The following is a 23,169-nucleotide window of genomic DNA, read 5'->3' on the forward strand; positions in this document are numbered from 1 at the left end:
CGCTTTCTGTGCGGCAGGGACGCAGCAGGGCGTGTGGGGGGGAGACCCGCGGGGGTCGGGGCCAGGGCCCGATCCAGGTAGGGCCGGGGGAGAGACCCAGCTCCAAATATTGCTGGAGCAGGGCCCCCAGCCCTGAATATTGCTGGTGCTCGTGTACCGCAAACATATAGAACCTGCCCCCTATAAACCCTGGGCTGCTGGCTGCCGCGGCGGCGCCCTGACCCAGGGGACACCCTGGGCTGCCGGCAGCTCCGAGCTCCTCTCGATCCCAGCAGCAGTGGCCGCTCAACCACTTAAAAAAAAATTGGGGGGCGCTTTTTGGCGTCCCCAAATCTTGGCACCCTAGGCAACCGCCTAGTCTGCCTAAATGGTTGCACCGGCCCTGTCTCCATTCAAAGTGGTATTACTTTATGTTCAATCAAACAGAATCATTGGAAAGGTCTTTGTAGTATGAAAAATACTGTTATAGCCTAGAGCAATAGCCAAACAAATTGGTCGTAGTGAGCTTCCCATCTTCGGGGTCTCAAACTAACAATATGTTAGACACTGGGGCTTCAGATAGAACACTTATCAAAGCAATGCTGGACTGGATTACCTCCCATGTATTCTCATTCTCTTCATTTTTTTAGGATAATTTGCTGCACTCATTTTCAGAGGGTCAAAACAGTAAAAATGAGCTTAAATACAGAGAAGAAATAACATGGTTTTCAAGAAACTGGGCTATTTTAAAACAAATGCATAAGCCATTTCTGTGGAGTGTGGTGAAATGTCTGTTCAACTGTGTGAAAGGGCACAGTGTCAAGGCTTTTAATGAGCCTTCTGATTCCCCCTGAACCACAGTACGTAAAACCCGCTTCTGCTGTAATCGTAAAATGAGGCTCGTTTTCTGTTGGATTCCGTTCTAGGTAGATGCAAGGCAATTCCCTGTGACTGTTCATTTTAATAAGAGAACGCCAGTAGATGACTACAATGGGGAATGTTTCAGAAAAGTCTGTAAAATCCACCGAATGTTACCCGCAGGTAAGACTGCTGCAGACAACTCCTCAGCCTCTCAAATTCTTTACACTTAAAATGTTTGCCAGAAGGGTCTAAGTGGTTTCAGGGACTAAACGTTTTTTATTAAAACAACAACAAAACAACCCATAAAAACCAGCAGCACTGTCTCCTGTACTTTATTCCTTGCAAGGGATGTTGTTGGAGAATAAGCCTGTACTTAATATGCTGTGGTATTCTGCATGATTTCTCACATGTGACCCATTTCACAATTCCTAATATTCCACAGTTGTGATATATTTGACATTGTCCTCTCTGAAGAGTGAGTGCTAGTTCTGTGATTTTCCCTTTTGAAACGACCTGACTTTTGATTTATGCTGACCTGTTCTGTTGCAGGAGGGATTTTGGTGTTCTTAACAGGCCAAGCAGAAGTACACTCGCTCTGTAGAAGACTAAGAAAAGCCTTTCCATTCCGAAAAAATAAAACTGAAGGTAACTCCAGGGACTAAAGGGCTGCTAACTTTTAACTGTTACATCGTATGGTGATGCTAGTTTGCCTTTAAGGTTTTAAGCAATGAGTATTCCAGAAATAAACTTGGGAAAAGACCTATTGAGAGACATCCTGATGACTCAGCTTCAGCTTTGAGAAAACAGATCTTTCTGTGTTGTGTGTGATTTCCCCCTCCTTAACTCCCTTGGGGTCCACTGCATTTCGCCACTGTTTCAGCCTTGTATTGATTACAGGAGCTTGCAAGGAATGGTGCTGTTTCCTAAAATGGAAGATCGCTTTCACATCCTCTCCTGTTGCAGCAAGCTAATCCTCTGCTTCAGAGTCCTCCTCAAAATGCATCACTTCAGAGCAATCTACCAGCCCTCAGCCACTGATGTGATCTCTTAACATAACAAAAATGCCAGAGGCCCTTTCAACCACTTGATCACTAGCTATTATTTTCTTTGACATCTTGAATGAAGAGCTCTTTAGAGCAATGTTAAGCTCTGCTCTGCAGAGTCATCTTTCAGCACTCTGATAATCCCACATGCTTCTTCATAGGAGGTGAAGAGAAGGAAGAATCAGTCGAAGAAACCAGGAAATTTAAGAAATCCAAACAGAAGAAAACTATGGTAATATCTTTTAAACTTGAAAGGAACTGGCACTCGTGTCAGTGGATAATTGTTGCAAAAGAGCAGGAATCTAGATTACCCGTTGACCTGAAAAAGAAGTTCAGTTTTGGCTTTCGTTTGTGTATAGCTCAGGAAAACAGAATGTTTTCAAACAGATTTAAAAAAAAAAATACTTTGGTCCGATTTGTAAGCGACTTGCAATTGAGTGGCTGTCCCTTAAGTAAATAATTCCATCCCACTTTGCTGTAGATTTGTAACTGCTGCCTTAAGTGGTTGGTTGAGGGAGAGGCTTGAATGCACCCCTGGGCACTACAAGGAGGGGAGATGAATTTCCACTATTAAGCACTAATAAATTAGCACTTCAGTGGAAGGAACTCTGGACTTCGTGGGTTCAGAATTCCTTTGTGAGGAAAACTGGTGTTTGGCTGCTGACCGTATAAGTGATGTGAACTTCATTGCCAACAGATCATTAAATTATTAAAATATTGCTCTCTGATTTTAGACGCTGATGGGTAAAATTGCCTGAAGGAGGGTTGTGGGGAAGGGAGGAACCTGATGTACAAAACATCATTTCTACACAACACGTCCTTAAAAACATTTAACCAGCTTGTCTTTCCTGATTCCGCTCAGTTACGGATGCTGATTCAGTGTTCCTGCCATGTAGTACGAATGAAACCATTTAGGGCCCAATCCCCCATGCGTCTTGAGATCAGTGGAAGTTCAGGATTAGGACCCTAGAGTTGCATTTATTACCCACTTCCAAAAGCTTTTAATGACCATTTGCACAACTGCTAATATTATATCTAGAAAGGCTTTTAATGGTTCCCCTTTTTCTCGCTTCTAGCCACTACCCAAAATCGATCTGAACAGTTACTCCGTTTTGCCAGTGGACGAAGGTGATGAGGATAGAGAAGCTGAAATGGATGATGACGAGGATGCTGTGGGCTCTGACATGGACCTAGACTTGGGGGATGATGGACTAGAGGAAGGTTTGATACTTTGAAATGAAAACCACACATGTAAAACAAACCTCACTTACCAATACGTGAAGCTGTTACTGGGCACCTGTCCTGTTTGCTTTGTTTCTAAACTGGTGTGTGACTACTTTAGGCTGTGTAGTGTAAACCATTATTTATAAAGCGGGGGTTTCTCATTGCAGAGTTTCTGATGGCAATTTTAAAAGAAGCAAAATCTGATTCTTTTCGTGTTGAAATGTGTATAAAAGTTTAGTTTGTCAGGACGCTGTTGGGAATGAAACGTCCAGTGTTTGCTTGCAGTGTTTTTAAGAATGCCATTTTGTTTCTCTACAGGCAAGAAGTTTGATTCTTCCCTTCCACTCTACGTGCTCCCACTCTACTCGTTACTAGCACCAGAAAAGCAAGCCAAGGTAAAGGATTATTTGCACAGAAATAAGTGACTGTTCTCAGTACCTGACTTTAGAATGTATACAGCAGCTCTTGGTTTGTGTGCTAAAATTAGCATCTTGACATAGCCTGCAGTGGGCAGACCAGCGGGAGATTCAGGTAAGGGAGAGAACAGGCCTCTGCTGACCTGTGTGCTCAGTTCACCCACCAGGACACATGATGTGAGGCCACGCTCATTGTGATCGCTTCTGTCTTTCTAGCTCGGGGTGGCCAACCTGTGGCTCTGGAGCACATGCGGCTCTTCGGAAGTTAATATGCAGCTCCTTGTATAGACACTGACTCTGGAGCTGGAGCTACAGGCGCCAACTTTCCAGTGTGTCGGGGGTTGCTCACTGCTCAACTCCTGGCTCTGCCATAGGCTCTGCTCCCACTCCACCCCTTCCCACTCCCTCCCCTGAGCCTGCTGTGCCCTCACTCTTCCCCCTTCTGAGCCTCCCGCACACCACGAAACAGCTGATCGGGAGGTGCGGGGAGAGAGGGGGAGGTGGTGATCGGTGGGGCTGCCAGTGGGTGGGAGGTGCTGGGAGCAGGGAGGGGGAGCTGATGCGAGGCTGCTGACGTATTACTGTTGCTCTTGGAATGGCCACTTCCATTCTAGCTTATCTGAGTTGACATCTCTAACTTGCTTTACGGGCAATGCCGTTCATCTGCCAAACTGTTTGCTGCAGGTGTTCCGACCTCCTCCTCTTGGAACAAGACTGTGCGTTGTCGCAACCAACGTGGCTGAGACATCTCTCACTATCCCCAGCATTAAATACGTGGTTGACTGTGGGAAAGTCAAGAAACGCTTCTATGACAAAGTTACTGGGGTTTCATCTTTCAGAGTCACCTGGACGTCTCAAGCATCTGCAAACCAGCGGGCAGGACGAGCTGGCCGCACGGAGCCAGGGCACTGTTACAGGTTAGCCAGTTCCCTCTCCATAGGCTTCTCGCAAAGGAGGGGTCAGGGTCTGAAAACCATTCTCTGTTTGTTGAGCAGCCAAAGGAAAGGAAAATGCCAACTCTTGCCACTGTGTATCAGACAGCTCCCCTGGGTCTCGTCTCGTTTCATGCACTTCACTTGTTTAGAATGCACCTCTCTCAAGGCAGTGAAGCACCATTTAGTAAAACAGCCCAAATAGAGAACAGTTAAAATGATCCAAATGGCACTGCCCAGCGCAAAGAGAGCCCCTAGATAATGTTAGCAAAGAGGGAAAGGATTGCAGGATATTAACTCCTGGATGCCTTCCTGAAAATCCCTTGTCTCACCACTGTCTTTGCAACAAAGGAGATCTGGATGGGACTCTAGGGCCAGCTAGAGTTTTGAGAAGAGGTCAAGATTTCCTAACTGCAGCATTGCTAGCTGCCTCTGGCTCAAGGAATGAGACTTCAGTGGGAGGAACTACACCAGAATGACTGGTGGGGCACTGCAGAGCATTAGCTGCTAAGCTAGCCCACTAACTTGGCTTAATCTTTTATCACAGCATAGTCAGATGTTCTGTTAAGTTTTATTTAACTGAAATAGATGTAGCGTGATCGTTTCCACAAGCTACCTAGTACGATAGGTTGACTGTGAGACCTCATCTAGTGGATGAAAATACAGGGCAATGAGGGACAGATACACTGAGCTGCTTGCTTGTGCTGGCTTAATTTGTACCACTGTGATTTTAGAAATATCTGTGAACACATTCCTTGTCAGGTTCCCATTTATTGATGCTGTCTTACTGCTTTATGCATGAAGATGAATTGATTTCTCTTGTGTGGTATTTTAGATGTAAATGTGGTTAAGATGCTTTAAAATCTGAAGATTAAACCTTTAAAAATTCACTTGTTTTTAGTGCAAAGTGATGTTAAAAACAAAAAGAAACTTTATTTGCTTTTGTTTTCATCTGTGTGACCTATATGTTGTGGGTTCAGATTTCATATCCGTCTCTAACCAACACAGCTCTTTCGTTAGGCTCTATTCATCTGCAGTTTTCAGTGACTTTGAGAAATTTTCTCCTCCGGAAATTACAAGGCGACCTGTGGAAGACTTGATTCTACAGATGAAAGCATTAAACATTGAAAAGGTGAGCTGAAAAGCCGGCTTTAGATTCTAGCACTCTTTCAGTGTCTTCTGGGAGCCAGACATAAGCATAAATTGCCACTACGCTGCCTGTTGGTGTGAGGATACATAGTGTCTTGTATCATAGATGGGGGGCAGGGAGGTGCTATGTTGTAGTCCCAGGGCTTGGTTTGCATTGGCTCTGATCTTGCAATGCATTGCATCAGACCTCCTCAATAGGCTTAACAACCTCATCTCCACTTGTGCATGCACTGTGCTTTTTCATTAACAGTCTCATGAAAACAGCCAGTACAGACCTGGGATTTTAAAAATGGGGCGAAGAAAATAATGAAATCTATTGTTCCTTAAAAGAACTGAGGTTATGTTCATACAAAAGGAGCAATAAAGCCTACATGTCCATTGTTTGTGTATGTTAACTTCACAAGTGTCCTCTAAGCCTCTCAACTTCCCTATGAGAGGCAATATCTCCATTTTACAGAGGGGTGCTCTGAAACACACAGGCTAAGGGCTTACTTTTCAGAGGGCTGCTACTGAGTCCCCCCAGACTCTCATTGCCTTAAATTGGGAGTTCTGGGTACTCAGCAGCTTTTTTGCCACCCCAAGTGGCGAAGGGAAAAAAAAACAAAAAACCTTTGAGCTGCCGCCAAAGTGGAAGAGAGGGCGTGAAGGGCCGCTGTCGAATTGCCTCTGAAGACCCGGAAATGCCGCCCCTTTCTATTGGCCACCCCAGGCACCTGCTTCCTTCGCTGGTGCCTGGAGCCGGCCCTGTACTCAGCACTTCAGAAAAGGCCTTTAAGCGTCTTGTCTAAGGCCATACTTTGATTCAGTCACAGTCAAGAATAAAACCCCGGATTCCTGATGCCTAATTGCGTGCTCTAGCCACTCCCTTCCAAGTGTCTGCTTGTGCTGGGAGTTCTCCTAAATATATTGCCTCTGTTGGCTTTTGGAACCAAAGAAGACTTGTCTCAGATAAACAACAGCTGAACTTTACTGTTCAGTGTCAGTTATACATTCGTTTCTTCCTGTGTTCCTAGGTGATCAACTTCCCTTTTCCAACCCCACCTCCAACAGAGGCACTTGCAGCTGCTGAAGAGTTACTGATAGCGCTTGGAGCCCTGAAGGAGCCACTCAAGACAGGAAGGTAGGGTGCCTGAGGTCTCCTACAAGTTTTTTCACTGTGATGACTTACTGAGGATTGTAGCAGTGGCTGGAAGCAGCAACAGGGGTGGTGTTTTTCCTACATCATCTTTTACGTGATGGTGAGACGGAGCTTTGCCGGTTTCCCTTCTGTGCCAGTTCTCTGATAATCTCCCCTTGGTATCAATGCTGTAGCAGGTTTGTCAGCTAGGCTGCTTCCCAGAATCCTTTGCACTTCCTAGTCTGTAATAAACTGATGATTTAAACCAGCCAAGCTGAGACTGATTCAGACTTTAATGGCTTGGTTTTTGCTCCTCCTTCCTTGGATTTCTACTGCACCTTGAATCGAGACAGCTCTTGAAGCACTGTGCAGATGGGGAGCATTTCATGCACCACTGAAATCTTGGTTAATAATGTTCAGAGGCCTTTCCAGGCCTTGTAGTGTCTGTGCCAATAAATTCTAGGGGACCCAATAGCTCCCCTTGGCTACCCCACACGCTTGCAGCAAAATAAGTCAGTTTTAATTCACCCCTTTTGTTGTTTTGCCGTGAGTTTCTGCCTGGCCACTCTTACTCTGGAATAAGTGCCCTGTTTTGATATTCAGCGAAATCAGTAAAAATATCAATTTCTGCTACATCAAAATGGGACACTTTTATTCTAAAATGAAGGTTTGCATGCGGACTTGCTATGAAATAACAAAAGGGGTGAATTAAAACCGATGCTGTTCCTTTGCTGTGAAATTGGGTAAATCAGCCCATAGTGACCATTTCAAATGCAGCCCACGCTTCTAGGGACCAGAAATTGTCACCATGTGATTCTTGTTCTGCAAAATAGGGTTTTCAGCCTAATTCCTGCTGCCTTCCCACACTTGCTCACACCCTGAGAGTCCCAGGACTGAGAATGAGCCTTCCTGACACTTGGAGGTGGTCCCTCCAGGGCAGGACAGGGCAGAAGCAGTGTTGGGAAGACAGGAATTCAGGCTGAATTTGGAGTCATTCATCACTACTAAAGTCACGTGTGCAATCAGAGAGAGAGAAGTGCAAATGTGCAATAAACAGCTGGCGAGTCAAAGTCTATAGAAAAAGCTTGTGTGAAAGGGGGGAAAAGCTGTTATCACTTGACTTGGTTTCTGCCCCTTCCAGGCTGAAAGAGCTGCAGATAGCAAAGCTGAGCAGCCCAATTAGTCCCTTGGGCATAACCATGGCGTCCTTTCCTGTAGCCCCACGCTATGCTAAGATGCTTGCTTTAAGTAAACAGCACGACTGCCTGCCGTATGCCATTACCATAGTGTCGGCAATGACCGTTCGAGAGTTCTTTGAGGAGTTTGAGAGGTGAGTGGCTTAAGCTGGAGTAAAAGTAGGTTCCCTTAGCGCCAGATACCATTTAAAGAGTGCCTAGGTATTGCTTTCTGGAATACCAGCCAAAGCTGGAGAGACCAGCTGGACAGGGAAATATTTGTTTTAACCCCTTATACAGCAACTCTAATGGTTACCCCATGAAACTAGTGCCTGTGGCGCTAAGCATGAAGGTGGCAGTGAAGTATCATTGACTGACCTCTGTATTCTGTGCTTGGTGGCATTAATTAAAACTATAGCCTTGTAGATACCTAGAGACCTTTTCTCCCCATTTCTAACATTTGTCTTGTGATTGCACTGTGGAAGAGTTACAGATAACAGACTAAAATGCAGCCCATGTATAGCTGACATCAGTGGTCATTCTGCCAGTAGCCTGAAGTTGGAAAGCTATAGGGGAGATCAGAGCAGAGGCAGGATATTCTGTTAATCATGACCAGCGTGCTGTCTGTCTGATCCCCAGCACTAATCATTTAGCTTTTTAAAACCTCTCACTCGGAATTGTTTTGCCATTCAGTCTCATTTGCTGGATGGGAAATTGGGTCCATATGTAGGCAGGGGCATGGTGGTGAGTCTGAGTGTCTAGTCCCATGACTTCCTCAATGCCCTGTTCAGACATACACCTCTCAGATAGGCTGCAGTACTGGCCCGACCAGCAGCAGTGTCCCATATCCTTTGTTGTAGCTTCTAAATAACTCCCGGGGATGGCGTGCCAGGCTTGGAATTCACGCTCCATTCTCCCATGTGGTAGAACAACCACTGGAGTGTTGAGGCAGCACTTAATTCTCCTAGTCACCCAGTGTTATCTATTTTGGATCAGCCTGAGATAACGAACTGACTGATTCCCTGGGTTTTCTTTTTATCTTCCAGTTTCATACAGGCTTTTGGTTACCAATTGTATGTCAGTCTGTCTGGTGTTTAGTGATACTGGAAGGGACGATACAGATTTGCTTTGACATGGCTGATGGTGCTTGCTAGAAAACTTTAAAATGTATTGATTGTGCTTTTGGTTTAGACCTGCTGTAAGTGAAGAAGAGACGGAGAAGCTCAAGGGGAAGAAAGCAAGAGTTATACAGATGCGAAGGATCTGGGCTGGACAAGGGCCTTTTCAAAAGCTAGGAGACCTCATGGTGATGTTAGGTATCTATTGCCTGTGACTTGAACATACTGTTTCTTGCGGGGAGGTGGTTAATTACAGTCATCGTGATCAGATATACAAAGCTAAAGGATTCATAGTGCCGTAGCAAAGGGAAATGCTGTATAAGGAGGGCTACGTGCTGTTCATAGAAGTTGAGTCCTGTAGTCCATCTCTTGCTGCTGGAAGATGGTGTTCTGTATTATGTTCATCAGTGCATTCTCCAGCCTAGTTCCAGCCAGTGAGCAAACCTGAATAGATGGAAACTATGGGATTCGCAACCCTGCTGGGGGAAAATGTTCTGAGGCCTGATCAGTTTCACCTTTGGGAAGCTAGTTGGCTGTTTTGTTTTGTTTTGTTAAAGCTCTTTTTGTTCTTTCCCTGCTGAATAAAGATTCTCTTCCAGGAGCTGTGGGGGCCTGTGAATACGCAGGGTGTACTCCTAAATTCTGTGAAGCAAATGGGCTGCGATACAAAGCGATGGTGGAAATCAGGCGCTTACGGGGGCAGCTGACAACAGCAGGTAAAAGTTTAGCAGCAGATAACTCAGTCGCAGGCTTGGGCTTTCTCTGCTCAGCACGCTGCAGCCTTTAATGCTGCCAGCAGTGTAGCCCATGCTCCATGGCTCACCACAGTGGTATTTTTCATAAACCCAGTGTAACTAGAGGCTAAGTCTCCATGGCAAATACCCCTGGCTTTAGAGAGTATGTACCTATCATCAGGTAGTGGTAAATAAACTGGGATCCTCTAGTCACACCCTTTTCTTTCCAACGTTGTCAGAATCTTAACACTCATGCTCTTCCTCAGTGAATTCAGTCTGCCCCGATGCTGGCCTCTTCGTTGATCCAAAAATGAAGCCTCCCACAGAGACCCAGGTGACCTATTTGAGACAGATAGTGTTGGCGGGGTTAGGGGATCATATTGCCCGAAGGATCCAGGCGGAGGAGCTTCTGGATGAGAAATGGAAAAATGCCTACAAGGTAAAGATGAGTGGCATGGCTCAGTTTGACCATCGCCCTCCTCCTGTAACTCTGATCTAGAAATAAGAGTTCTATGCAGAGCATGGTCTAGTGGCCCAAACGCAGGACTGGGACTCTGTTCCCAGCCCTGCTCCAGTGTCACTGCAGGAAGTTAACTCTTTCATGCTGCAGATACCCCACTCCTAGTCTGGGGTGATTACTTTCTATGGTGTCTTGTCAAGATTTTGGGAAGTGTAATGAATGGTGATTTGCGAAGCGCTGTGAGGTCCCTAGAAGGAAGGTGATGCAGAAAACGAGGGTGTTACCAAAAATCTCCATCGCTTAGACAACATGGTAAATTGGTGAAGGATTTAAACTAGGTGCTGTGAAGGAACTGGATTGCTAATCGTCATGGTCTCCTTCCATGCTACCATTCATCCCGAGCCCTTCGTGCTTTCTTTAAGACTCCTCTGCTGGATGACCCTGTCTTTATCCACCCGAATTCTGTCCTCTTCAAACAACTCCCAGAGTTCGTGGTGTATCAAGAGATTGTTGAAACTACTCAAATGTACATGAAAGGTAAGATTGGGTAAGATGGCTCAGCTCCTCCGCCCTCTTCAGATCTATCCAGCAGTTCACTATGGAATCAGAAGAGTATTTCACTTGCTCGCAGCACATGTCCCGCCTGCCCTTTGGTGCGGGCCAGGAGTGTGGGGATCAGTAGATGGCAGGTCTAATTTCTCATTGACTTATCCCCAGGACCAAGGAGCCCTGTCCAGCTGGAAACACCCTCCAGAGCTGCCAGCCCTTGGTGGCTCTGGGCCTCCCCGTGGCAGCCATGGAAGTTGCTGCTGATTTTCCTTCTTGTTTCACAATATCCTAGACCACCTCCCTCTGGCTCCTTGTGATCTTTCCCTTCCTAGGTGCAGAGTTGGATTGGCTTAGGAAAACTACATCCAGATGCACGTTGCATTCTCTCCGACAACTTGGGTGGTTCTCCTCCCACCCCCAATTGACTGTCCTAAGCAGGGAGAAAGACTTTCAAGGGAGTCAGGTAGTCAGAAGAGGAGCTGGAGCCCCATGGCTGGAAGCTGCTTTCCAGAGACCAGCCAAAAAGAAATGGGCTTGATCAAGTCAGATTGTGCTTCCCCTCCCACCCAACAAAATGGTGCGGGGCAAGAGAGAGGCTTGGGCTCTGGAACGAGGGCTTAGAGTCTCTCCAGCTCTCCTTTGACTCTAGGTCAAACAAAACTGTGCTGGAATCCATGGGGATACTTTCAAATGGACCCTGAGGCAACCCGTCTGAGGAGCTCACCTCCAGTGAGTGCGAGTTTCACTGAACATTACCCCTGCTTAAACAGTACTGAACAGGTTGTTCTGAAGGCAAAGATGCTTTATTTGGTAGTATGTTTTTCCATTCTGAAGGTGTTTCTGCCATTGAATCTGAGTGGATCCCAGTCCTGCTACCTCCGTACTGTCACTTTGGGAAACCTTTGGAAAATCCTCCTCCATTTTATTGCCCTGAAACAGGCAGAATAAGATGCCACAGACCAAGTGTTTTCTGTAAGTTTCTTGAAGCATTGCATGTTGGAATGTAGCTCTGATGTATATTACATTCCCCTGAAAACTGCTCTCTGGTGCCCTACTGGCTGTAAGGCCATGGAATAAAAACTCTTTGTCCAAAAGGACTGAACCCTGCTAGTCATCAATGTTATACATGCCTTGAGATGGCTTACGTATCTCCACTGGGTTCTCCAGAGTTAGCACAGAGCTGCTAGCGTACTAACCTCTAGGCGCTGGTATTGCTGTGATGTGTGTCACATCCTGTCCTATACCTGAGGACTTCTGATGTCACTGTTCCTAGCTGTGCATTTCTCTAAATGCCTGCAATGTCTCTTTGTGTTCTTCAGTCTTACACTGATGAAACAATCCACACTGAGAATTAAATAGAAGACCTAATATGACCTGTCTTTCCAGATCGAGTAGGCTGGCAGCTTCCAGCAGTGGAGGTAGATTACCCAGAGGGTATTGATCGCTACAAATACTTTGCCAAATTTTTACTGGAAGGAGAAGTAAGTGTATTACAACTTGCATGGTTTCCCCGTATATTTTAGAGCATCCTCTTACTTTATGGCATGTGTCTAACGAATGCTAATATTTATTTTAGATCATTAAACAGCTGGGCTCTTATAAGCGTTGTTTGCTGTCCAGTCCGCTCACAATGCTGAAGACATGGTCCAAGTAAGTTGTTAAAACAGTCAACTAAACAGGTGTCATGCACCCAGCAGTGGTGTTAGTCACCTTGAGCCTTCTTAAAAGAGAGGGGCTTCCAAACTGAGAAGAGTGCAAGATATTTACCTCAATTGTTAAGCGGAGAGAGAAGAAAAATTGTCTTAGCAAACCTAAGGCCAGTGGCCTTTATCAAGCAAAACTAGTGAACTTTAAGGATTTACACATGTGAGTTAGTTACTCTGGCTTCAGTGGGATTATTGGTGCCAGTAAAATTACTTGTGTGTAACTATTCGCAGGATCAGTCCCTGGGATTCTGTACTTAATTTTCTTCACAGTTTAGCCAGCTAAACCGTTTTCAGTTGTCTAACAAAATAGAAGTTCCAAAGAGGTTTTGCCTTTTGTGGTAATGACATTGTAGCAGTACAGTAATTTAGGGCCCTACCAAATTAATTTCCTTGAAAAACGTGTCACAGAACATGAAATCTGGTATTTTGTGTGCTTTTACCCTATACTATACATATTTCATGGGAGAGACCAGTGTTTCTCAAATTGGGGGTCCTGAATCAAAAGGGGGTTGCAGGGTTATTTTTCGGGGGCAGGATCACAGTATTGCCACCCTTACTTCTGCGCTGTCTTCAGAGTTGGGCAGCCAGAGAGTGGTGGCTGCTGACTGAGGGACCAGCTCTGCCAGTAGCAGCATAGAAGTAAGGGTGGCAATACCATACCATGCCATCCTGACTTCTCCGCTGCTGCTAACGGTGGCTCTGCCTTCAGAGCTGGGCTCCAAGCCAGCAGCACAGCTCTCCAGCTGCCTAGCTCTGAAGGCAGAGCCTCTGAAGTAAAAGCAACTCGCTCTGCAATAACTTTGCAACCCCACCCACAACTGCTTTTTGGATCAGGATCCCTACAATTACAACACTGTGAATTTTCAGATTTAAATAGCTGAAATCATGACATTTACAATTTTTAAAATCCTATGAATGTGAAATTGACCAAAATGGACCGTGAAGTTCATTGATAGGGCCTATCAATGATCAGCACCGCTCCCCCCCCCCCACACACACACACACCCCTTTCAAGATCCGCGGAATCTACACATGATGTGGTGTACCTCATCCAGTGCACTAAATGCCCCCATAAGAACTGCATGGGTGACTATCACAACACTCTCAAATGAGCTCACACAGGAACACCCTATTACCTGTGGGCGAACACTTTTCACAATCACTCCATATCTGACCTATCAGACCTCATTCTGAAGGAACCCTGCATATTTTCAAAAGACGAACCTGGGAGCTTACATTCATAACTTTTTGCTAGATACTAAAAATCAGTCTTAATAAAAACACTGGATTTATGACTCATTCCAACAATCTGGAACCCACTCACCCCCTTTTTATCCTATGACTACAGGGGTGTTAACAGCCCACTTCACCTTACGTTAAACTCCCTGTTCAATCTTGTATTTAGCTGTGACACTCTGAGTACCTGTCCCAGACCCAAAGAAGAGCTCTGTGTAGCTCGAAAGTTTGTGTCCTTCTCACCAACAGTTTATCCTATAAAAGATATTGCCTCACCCACCTTGTCTCTCTAATATCCTAGGACCAACATGGCTAAAGCAACCTTGCATACAACAGTGGTAGATTTCTTGTTGGGGCTGTCCCTTTAGTCATGGGTTACATGTTTTATGTCTACATCTAACCTCTAATCAGTATTGTTATAAAACAAATGCAGAACACTAGACTGAAAGCACTAAAGTAGAGACGCAGCCATAATTTAGTTAAATAAATGAACGTAGCTCACATCTATATTTGATCCCCTTTCATTTTCGAATTCACTCAGGCTTCAGCCCCGGACAGAAATCCTGCTGAAGGCTCTCGTTTCAGAAAGTGCTGATAGTTGTGATGCTTTGCTGGCTGCATGGAAAAAAAATCCCAAATGTAAGTGTTTAGTTTGCTGGGTGGTGACGATGAACCATTCCAGCATAGGATTCTTCCCTGATTTCAAGCAGAGCTGGTCTTTTGAACTTTAACTGAAGGAACAGACAATACCCTACCAGTGAAAACAGCAATCATTTTCAGTGTCTTTCTCATTAGGGTAGTTCATGTTGTGGTTTTGGTCTTCCAGTAGGCCTGGAAGAGTTATGAGAGTTCATAAACTGTCATCCTCCGGAAATGAATATTTGAAAAGGTTTGGGGATTTTTTGTAATACAGTTGTCTGGATTTGTACATAATTAGGATTTGTAGCAGCTCTGTTACAAAGTGACCATGTTATAGGAAGACTTCTGTGCCACTTAAATTTATTTTTCACAATATTAAGCATACCAAATAATCTGACCTTTATACCAGATGCTGCAAGGGGTAAACTGGACAGTCTCTACAGAAAAGGATAAATGGACACACATCAGATATTAGGAATGGCAATATACAAAAATCTGTAGGAGAACACTTCAACCTCCCTGGCCACACTATAGCAGATCTTAAGGTGGCCATCCTGCAGCAAAAAAACGTCAGGACCAGACTTCAAAGAGAAACTGCTGAGCTTCAGTTCATCTGCAAATTTGACACCATCAGCTCAGGATTAAACAAAGACTGTGAATGGCCTGCCAACTACAAAACCAGTTTCTCCTCCCTTGGTTTTCACAGCTCAACTGCTAGAACAGGGGCCTATCCTCCCTGATAGAACTAACCTCGTTATCTTTAGCTTGCTTGCATATATATACCTGCCCCTGGAAATTTCCACTACATGCATCCGATGAAGTGGGTATTCACCCACAAAAGCTCATGCTCCAAAACGTCTGTTAGTCTATAAGGTGCCACAGGATTCTTTGCTGCTTTTACAGATCCAGACTAACACGGCTACCCCGCTGATACTTGCAAGGGGTAAAAAATCCTTCCCTAGTAGGATTCCCAGAATTAACTTGAACAGTAACTCTTGCATTCTTGTTCATACTTTTAGATCATTAAAACACTTTAAAAGTGTTACCAGTTGGACAAGTATTGCACCCATTTTTACAGGTGGGGAAGCTCAGACAGAGGTTAGTGGCCTGTGTAAGGTCACAGAGAAAGCTTTGAGTAGTTGCTAGTTTCCAGTCCTGTACCTCTCTATGTACTCCTGTTCACTCTTAAACCCCAGGCCTTATCTTTTAATCCTGGGAATAGTCCTATCTAAGTTAATGGTACTACGCACATGTATAAGTACTCTGTTGGATCAGGGCCTTAATTTGGATTTAATGATGATTTGTCTTTGTCACAAAAAAGCAGAGATGCCCCAACACTTCAGCTGTACTTTTTCTCAAGGAGAAACGTTCTCTCTCAAGTTTGTGGCCCTGAACACTGAGATTTCTTCTGGGATGAATGTGTGGAAAGGAGTTTCTTCTTTGGTCTTTCCCGGGAAGACACAGTGCAACAGAGAAATTGAAATAATCCAGCCTTCCATTATTATTTCCCCCCCCCCACTGGTTGTAAGCAGAATCCAGTTCTTTTACAGACTCTCTTGAAAGCATGATCAAACTGACCCAGTTGTTAGAGCCCTGCCTTCTAGTAGACTCTGTTCTGTTCTGCTGTTGGCTGTTTTTTATTTGTGGACTGATTCTTATCTTTCTGTTTCAGACTTGCTGTCTGCATATTGCCAGTGGATCCCCGAAGTTATGCATGATGACATAGCCAAATGCTGGCCACCTGTGACATTGTGAATTGTCAAGATTTTCCCGTCTACAGATAATCCCTATCTCACAGACATGTCCAGAACTCCCTTTTTCTAGGAAGACTCAGAAGCAAAAAGAAAATCCATATTTTGGTGGGGAGAGACTGATTTACTAATGGAGGACATCTGACCAGCTGTTTTTGCTAGGGTGTTTTGTAATATTTATTATTTCTTGGGTAACTTTATCCATTGTATTTAATTGATTTTTCTTAAAAGCTTCTTTTTAGACTATATTAGTCAATTGGACTACAGCAGAGGGGCAGAGTACTTGACTTGAGCAAGTAAAGGGGTTTGTATGTGACTGTGGTACGCTGTAGCTTAAAAAAACAAAAACTCTCTAGTGTTCCTGGTCATCCAGAATGAACGCCACATATGCACACCTGAAGTTCAAGACACAAATGCGTATGTAGCCCCTTCATGTTCCAGTATTCCTTTTGTCATTTGAATTCACCATAGAACCAGGATAGCCATAAACCTCACACCTTCAAGACACTTTTTCTTTCTTCCTTTTTTTTATTTTAATTCCTTTCCTGTCTCATCACTTTCTCCAACTGTTTTTTTCTGCAACCTCCCTCTGCAATCAGCCTGCCTGTGTCTAGCCCCAGTGGGGAAAGAATTCCAAGACGACTGACCTGCTAGACAACACGCTGTGTCTTGCCAAAAATCCAATTGGTGCTGGTCATATTTCATGTGGTCGGCAAATGCTGTATGGTTATTTGTGTTGTCAATTTGTACCGTGCAAAACTCCTTCTGAAAAGTAATAGGGGGAGGGGGATGTGAGAGCTGCCTTAAATTATTTTACAGAAATAATCTTTAATATAAAAAGTGAGCCTGACTAAAACGTCATAAAAAGGTATCACGATTTCCTTGCCTAGGCAAGTCAGCATCCCACACTAAACCGAAGATGTATTGAAATGTGGACAAAGCTGATGCAGCTTTGTTTGGGTCTGACTGTTCAGTGTGCATCTCTAGAAATGTGGTGAGCTATTGTGTGTAAAATAGGTGGGTTTTTTATCCTTCATAGAGACCATGGATCTGCTGTTTATTGAAATATGGCCATAAACAGCTATTTGAAACTGTTTATACATTGTAAAAAATGTAAACATTGTTTATATTTTGGAAGGGGATTTTGTGAATTAAAACTTGTCTATTTCTTTTATATCTGCTGGCTAATTTTTTCCTGTTTGTAGCAGGTTTGCAGAGTGCTAGACATGTCCCTATTAGGGATGTAAATACCATTTTAAAAGTTAACCGTTTAAACTATTAAAGATATTTTGTTTAAATGATTTCCCAATTTAAGCTGGTGGGGCTGGGCCCACTCCAACTGGCCCAGGGTCGATGGGCTGGCTGGCGCATGGGTGAATGGTTAAGGCAGGTTAACCAGTAAGACTAATGCTTACCGGTTAACATTTTTCATCCCTAGTCCTTATGATGCACACTAGCAAAGCAGGATACAAATCATGGTTAATCCTAATGAGTCCCTTCCTTAATATCGCCAAAGTCAAATCAAATGGTCCCTAAGGAAATTAAACTGGATAAAGATATCAAGCTCTGGATTTTCTTAAGTGTTTTTTACATAAACATTGAACTACAAATCGGGGGGAAGCTGCTGTTGCTATAGATCAGGATGGCAGCTGATCTCTTGGTCTGTGTTTAAAACCATTGAACACTGCCGAACAGAACAAGGCCAAAGAGAAGCCTGAGCAAAGAAAGCAAGCTGTGACAAAGGCATGCGGTCATGTCTGCCTGACATGGGCACATCTGTGGATCCCTCACCACTTTACATTTGCCCAAGGTGCACTACAAGAAGCGGACTCTCATAGGTTCACTATGACAGAAGACACCGATGACAACAAAAGCCGATGTCAATGGCTATACTTCTTCACTTATAGGATTTAACTGAAAGCAGGCACAACTTAAAAGTGCAATTGAGACTAGCAGATTATGTAATAAGGGCACCTCCTCAACAGCTTTGTTCCCTGGTTGTATATTCACACTCCTATCTGCTTTGGTCAGTTACAGTGTTGATTCTTAGCACTGCAGAGCCTGCAGCTCTGGAACTGCAAACTGTTCTTACCAGAACAGGACCACACTTGGAGTAGCAGAGCCTAAACTGGATGTGTTCATTCTGGGCTGGCTTGAGCACAGCCCTGCTTTTCAGATTCTGGGGTAACTTGGCAACTGCAGGAGGGGAAGGAGGAGGAGGTGTGTTGGGGAATGAGGGGAAACATCTCTTGTAATTTGAGCAAAGAAGATACGGAACTACTGAAAGGCAATCATCTGGTAAACAAACCCTTGATGTGCTGTGCAGAATCATAGAAGTTAAGGGTTGGAAGAGACCTCAAGAGGTCATCTAGTCCAATCCCCTGCTCAAAGCAGGACCAACCCCAACTAAATCATCCCAGCCAGGGCTTTGTCAAGACAGGCCTTAAAAACTTCTAAGGATGGAAATTCCACCACCTCCTTAAGTAACCCATTCCAGTGCTTCACCACCCTCCTAGTGAAATAGTGTTTCCTAATATCCAACCTAGACCTCCCCCGACTGCATCTTGAGAACATTGCTCCTTGTTCTGTCATCTGCTACCACTCAGAACAGCCTAGCTCCATCCTCTTTGGAACCCCCCCTTCAGGTAGTTGAAGGCTGTTATCAAATCCCCCCTCACTTTTCTCTTCTGCAGACTAAATAAGCCCAGTTCCCTCAGCCTCTCCACGTCATGTGCCCCAGACCCCTGATCATTTTTGTTACCCTCTGCTGTACTCTCTCCAATTTGTCCACATCCTTTCTGTAGTGGAGTGCCCAAAACTGGATACAGCACTCCAGACATGGCCTCATCAGTGCCGAACAGAGAGGAATAATCACTTCCCTCGATCTGCTAGCCATGTTCCTACTAATGCAGCCCAGTATGCCATTAGCCATTTTGGCAACAAGGGCACATTGCTGACTCACATCCAGCTTCTCGTCCACTGTAATCCCCAGGTCCTTTTCTGCAGAACTGCCACTTAGTCAGCTGGTCCCCAGCCTCTAGCAGTGCATGGGATTTTTCCGTCCTAAGTGCAGAACTCAGCACTTGTCCTTGTTGAATCTCATCAGATTTCTTTTGGCCCAATCCTCCAATTTGTCTAGATCACTCTGGACCCTACCCCCTACCCTCCAGCGTATCTACCTCTCATCCACGAAAGTGCTGAGGGTGCAATCCATCCCATCATCCAGATCATTAAGTAAGATGTCGAACAAAACCAGCCCCAGGACTGACCCCTGGACCATTCTGCTTGATACCGAGTGCCAACTAGACATCAAGCTGTTGATCACTATCTGTTGAGGCTGATGATCTAATCAGCTTTCTATCCACCTTATAGTCCATTCATCCAATCCATACTTTTTCAACTTGCTGGCAAGAATACTGTGGGAGACTGTATCCACTTCTTATAAGCTTCCCTTTTGTGTTTAAACTCACCAAAGATTTCTCTGCGAAGCCAGCCTTGTCAGTGTCGCCTGCCATATTTGCTATTCTTTCTGCATTGAGTCTAGGCCTAAATGAAATTGCTATAGTCAGACTCAATGTGATAAACCTTGTCCATAGGCTTTTCTGTACCCTCAATTCTGCACCCATGGTCTGGCTGATGGAGACTCTTCTGTATTCTGCACCGATCCTGACAGAATGCACCTCTGACGGCAGGAGTGGCTCTATGTATTTTGCCGCCCCAAGCATGACAGTCAGGCGGCTTTCAGCGGCGTGGCGGCTTTCAGGTCCGCTGGTAACGCGGATTAGGCAGCTTGCCTGCGGAAGGTGCGCCAGTCCCACGCTTTTGCGTACCCCCTGCCGAATTGCTGCTGAAACTGCAGGACTGACGGTCCTCTGCAGGCATGCCACCGTAGGCAGCCTGACTGATGCCCTCACAGCCACCGGCACGTCACCCCCCGTGGCTTGCCACCCCAGGCACCTTCTTGGGGCGCTGGTGCCTGGAGCCGCCCCATCGACAGACCTTCTACCCTAGCACTGTGCATTGAAAGGATGCAGTAAGCACACTTGGGAGGTGGCAAAGAACAGCTCCAGCACCGTACACACATTCAGAATGAGTCCGGGGGCAGGAAGGAACAGTGTTGCATTCTCTAGGTTAAACCACTAGCTACACTTCCCTTTCCCTTCACCTACTGTTGCAATGTTCCTTATTGCTAAATCCATTGCCCCAGGCCACATCAATTCCCTTTAAAGCTAGTTAGAGGGTGAGGGCAGCAGTGGGCATCGGCGCTAGAAATGACGTACCCCACACTTGCTCTCTAGTTTGAATCAGACCCGAGTGTAGCTTTTGCATTGCAAATACAGGACATTGATTTAGAATGTTACTGCGAGCCTGATACTTTAGCAGCACTAACCGGGGCAGAGGAGTTTTTTTTTTAAGGGCCCTGCGGCCCTGCCTCAGGAGTCAGCACTTGTTGCAATGAGGTTGCATCAGCTTCCTCGCGTGCATTGCTTGGGAGCTACCTGCCGCGCGCAGTGAGTTGGCCGGAAGGCAAAATTCTGCAGCCTCGTCCGCGGCCCAGCGAAGACTCAAAAGTGGAGATGCCGGGGATTGAACCCGGGGCCTCATACATGCAAAGCATGCGCTCTACCACTGAGCTACATCCCCTCCGTGGTGACACACTTGCAAACAGGCTGTACATCCATGCACAAAGCTAAAACGTTGCTTCCCCCTCTCTCCATGGCTGTTTTCTATTCAACACCTTCTCCCCCCCGCGACCCCACACCCGCTCCCTCCACTGCATCCCCCAGCCCGGCTTTCTGTGCCGCGCGGAGCTGGCTCCCTCCGCTGCTCGCCCCAGGCGCTCCGCTTCCTGCTCCCCAGGCAAGAGGCACAACTACCGGTCCAGCGCCCGCGGCTGTACAGGGTCCAGCAGGCCCCGCGCCGCGCGCGACTCCCTCTGGCGCGTGCCAGGCGCTGTATCCGCGCTGCCAATTGTGCAGCCTGTCGCGGCTGTGGCTGGGGGCTGTCCAGGCGCTGCATCCCAAGGAGGGGAAGGAAGCGGCTGCTTGTGCATGCAATAGACGTGCACTAGAAGGCAGCGTGCGTGCGGGGTAAAGCCCAGCTCCTGGCCTAGGAGCCCTGCAGTAAAAGCCCAGCAGATATAAAGTGAGCGGTGGTTGCATTGCAGGGCGCGTGTCCGGTATATCACAGCTGGTGGGGAAGGTGGGTTTCAGGTGCATCCTCGTTAGTATAGTGGTAAGTATCCCCGCCTGTCACGCGGGAGACCGGGGTTCGATTCCCCGACGGGGAGACCAGCAGTGTTTTTATTTCCTCCCTCTTCTATCCAAGGGGGATTTTGGCTTTGAGGTTGGGGAGGAAAAACCCAAACCCTTCGTGAAACGTGTCATCATTGATACAAGCCAGTCTTAGCACAGAAACATCTTGGGCCAAGCAGCCTGTTCAACTGTTGTGTGTAAATTATTTTGCTGCAGTGGTATACCTCTAAAAATTACCTCCTCCACCCCAAACTGGTTCCCCACAGTGTGGGGTCGTTTATTGCAGGAGATATTATTGCAATGACAGAGACACAACTCCATTAAAAACATAATTGTGCTGTAAAAAGCTCTGATGTATGGATAACCTACATACCCATGTAACCTAGATGAGAGAAATGGAAAGTATATGAGTCCTGCAGCTGCTTTGAAGTTAATGGAGTAATAAACTGGGGGGCAGGCGGACTGCACCTCTCTATTCACACCCCACATCCTACTGTAATAATCTTTTTACAAAATATGCCTTGTGAGGTTTCATTTGAAAAGTAATAACTCAATGGTCAATAATGTCATGATGAAATGTGTGTTGCAACTTTTTAGGTAGAGTTATGAACATAAGCTTAAATTTATGATTGAAGTGTGTTTACTGGACAAGTCCTGGGAGTGGGTAAACCTGTTTCTGAAAGACAAAGAACAAGGTGACAACACTAGCCAGGCATCATCAAAGCTGATGGACAATCACCTATCAAGTAACCATTCTTTGGCAAGGAAGCGGTTAGGATCAAACAGATCTGCGTTGTAGCAAACAACAGCATACAATCTCTTTCACCACCAGACCCCTTGATTCCAACCTTGCAGTAGAAATGAACTTTCTCTCTGGGTAACCCTCAGGAAAATGCATTTCAAAGCATGACTAAACTATAAAAGTGAGGGGCAAAACCACCCCAAGTTCTCTCTCCCTATCCATCTCTTTCCTTTTTACTTAAGAAAACAAAAGAAGCAGCCACTGGACTTTGGTGAGATCCTGACCTGAAATTTAGTCAGCCCTGTTGCTGGAAGCCTATGGTAAGAATTTTATCTTGAACCTAATCTAGCTTGTAAAATTGTATTTCTCATGTAACCATTTCTGACTTTAACGCCTTATGTCTATACTCACTTAAAACCTGTCTCCTGGTACTTAAATAAGCCTGTTTTTTTTTTCCCCATCAAAACTGTGTATTATGTGGGTAACTCCATTTAGGGTGGCAAACTGTTGTATGTTGATCCCCTTAGATGGGCAATGCACCTTATATATCTTGACTGCCCAGGAGAGGGATAGAAAGTGCAGAACACATGTTTTGGGGAACATTCAAGACTGGGAATGTGTTGGAGTCACCCCACAAATAGTAACCAAGGCTGTTGCAAGAGAGCATGCCTGATGGGACAGGCTGATGGGGTCAGAGTAACTGAACCAGGTCTGTGGCTATACGCAAAAACCCGGGGTATGCCCTACATGCGGTTTGGCTGTTTGTGAGTGGCTCAGGTGGGAGCTACAGCAGTAAAACATTGTGAGGCAAACCAGGTTGCAAGGCAATGGTGACACACGCCTCACTGTCTGGACTGCACCCCAGAATGTCAGAGGGGGATGGCCACTCTGATCTTCTCTCTGACTGATTGAACTTTTAGATTGTACAGTTTTGGAGCACTGTAAGGATGCACTGTCTGCAGCAGACCACTCCTGCTTAATCCCCTTGTTCTGTGTGTACTGTATTGTGTGTGTGTGTGTGTGTGTGTGTGTGTGTGTATATATGCACTACAGTCCGTAAAGATAGATATAGATATATAGATT

The 23,169-nt window shown here is 45.5% G+C and overlaps 1 protein-coding gene and 2 non-coding genes across 4 annotated transcripts in view; 2 read left to right on the forward strand and 1 right to left on the reverse strand.

The window, feature by feature from the left end:
- DHX37 (DEAH-box helicase 37) overlaps nucleotides 1–17,263 on the forward strand; it is a 33,511-nt gene extending 16,248 nt beyond the window's left edge. The window contains exons 10-27 of one of the 2 annotated variants that reach the window (XM_050923485.1): nucleotides 906–1,020; nucleotides 1,390–1,485; nucleotides 2,045–2,115; nucleotides 2,960–3,104; nucleotides 3,426–3,502; nucleotides 4,208–4,440; nucleotides 5,476–5,587; nucleotides 6,618–6,724; nucleotides 7,863–8,051; nucleotides 9,088–9,212; nucleotides 9,614–9,730; nucleotides 10,015–10,187; nucleotides 10,631–10,745; nucleotides 11,592–11,729; nucleotides 12,144–12,238; nucleotides 12,334–12,407; nucleotides 14,241–14,338; nucleotides 16,011–17,263. In XM_050923485.1, the coding sequence (XP_050779442.1) occupies nucleotides 906–1,020; nucleotides 1,390–1,485; nucleotides 2,045–2,115; nucleotides 2,960–3,104; nucleotides 3,426–3,502; nucleotides 4,208–4,440; nucleotides 5,476–5,587; nucleotides 6,618–6,724; nucleotides 7,863–8,051; nucleotides 9,088–9,212; nucleotides 9,614–9,730; nucleotides 10,015–10,187; nucleotides 10,631–10,745; nucleotides 11,592–11,729; nucleotides 12,144–12,238; nucleotides 12,334–12,407; nucleotides 14,241–14,338; nucleotides 16,011–16,093 (2,163 nt within the window). In that variant the 3' untranslated portion in view covers nucleotides 16,094–17,263. Of the gene's footprint in view, nucleotides 1–905; nucleotides 1,021–1,389; nucleotides 1,486–2,044; nucleotides 2,116–2,959; nucleotides 3,105–3,425; nucleotides 3,503–4,207; nucleotides 4,441–5,475; nucleotides 5,588–6,617; nucleotides 6,725–7,862; nucleotides 8,052–9,087; nucleotides 9,213–9,613; nucleotides 9,731–10,014; nucleotides 10,188–10,630; nucleotides 11,487–11,591; nucleotides 11,730–12,143; nucleotides 12,239–12,333; nucleotides 12,408–14,240; nucleotides 14,339–16,010 lie in introns of those variants that run through there. The other variant, XR_007769427.1, reaches the window with a different exon arrangement.
- A 3,398-nt stretch (nucleotides 17,264–20,661) lies between these two features.
- On the reverse strand, nucleotides 20,662–20,733 carry TRNAA-UGC (transfer RNA alanine (anticodon UGC)). Its single transcript has one exon. It is a non-coding gene; the product is annotated as a tRNA-Ala (tRNA).
- A 574-nt stretch (nucleotides 20,734–21,307) lies between these two features.
- TRNAD-GUC (transfer RNA aspartic acid (anticodon GUC)) lies at nucleotides 21,308–21,379 on the forward strand. Its single transcript has one exon. It is a non-coding gene; the product is annotated as a tRNA-Asp (tRNA).
- The last annotated feature ends 1,790 nt before the right edge of the window (nucleotides 21,380–23,169 follow it).

The sequence above is a fragment of the Gopherus flavomarginatus genome, chromosome 15, assembly GCF_025201925.1.
Source record: "Gopherus flavomarginatus isolate rGopFla2 chromosome 15, rGopFla2.mat.asm, whole genome shotgun sequence".
NCBI lineage: Eukaryota > Metazoa > Chordata > Testudines > Testudinidae > Gopherus > Gopherus flavomarginatus.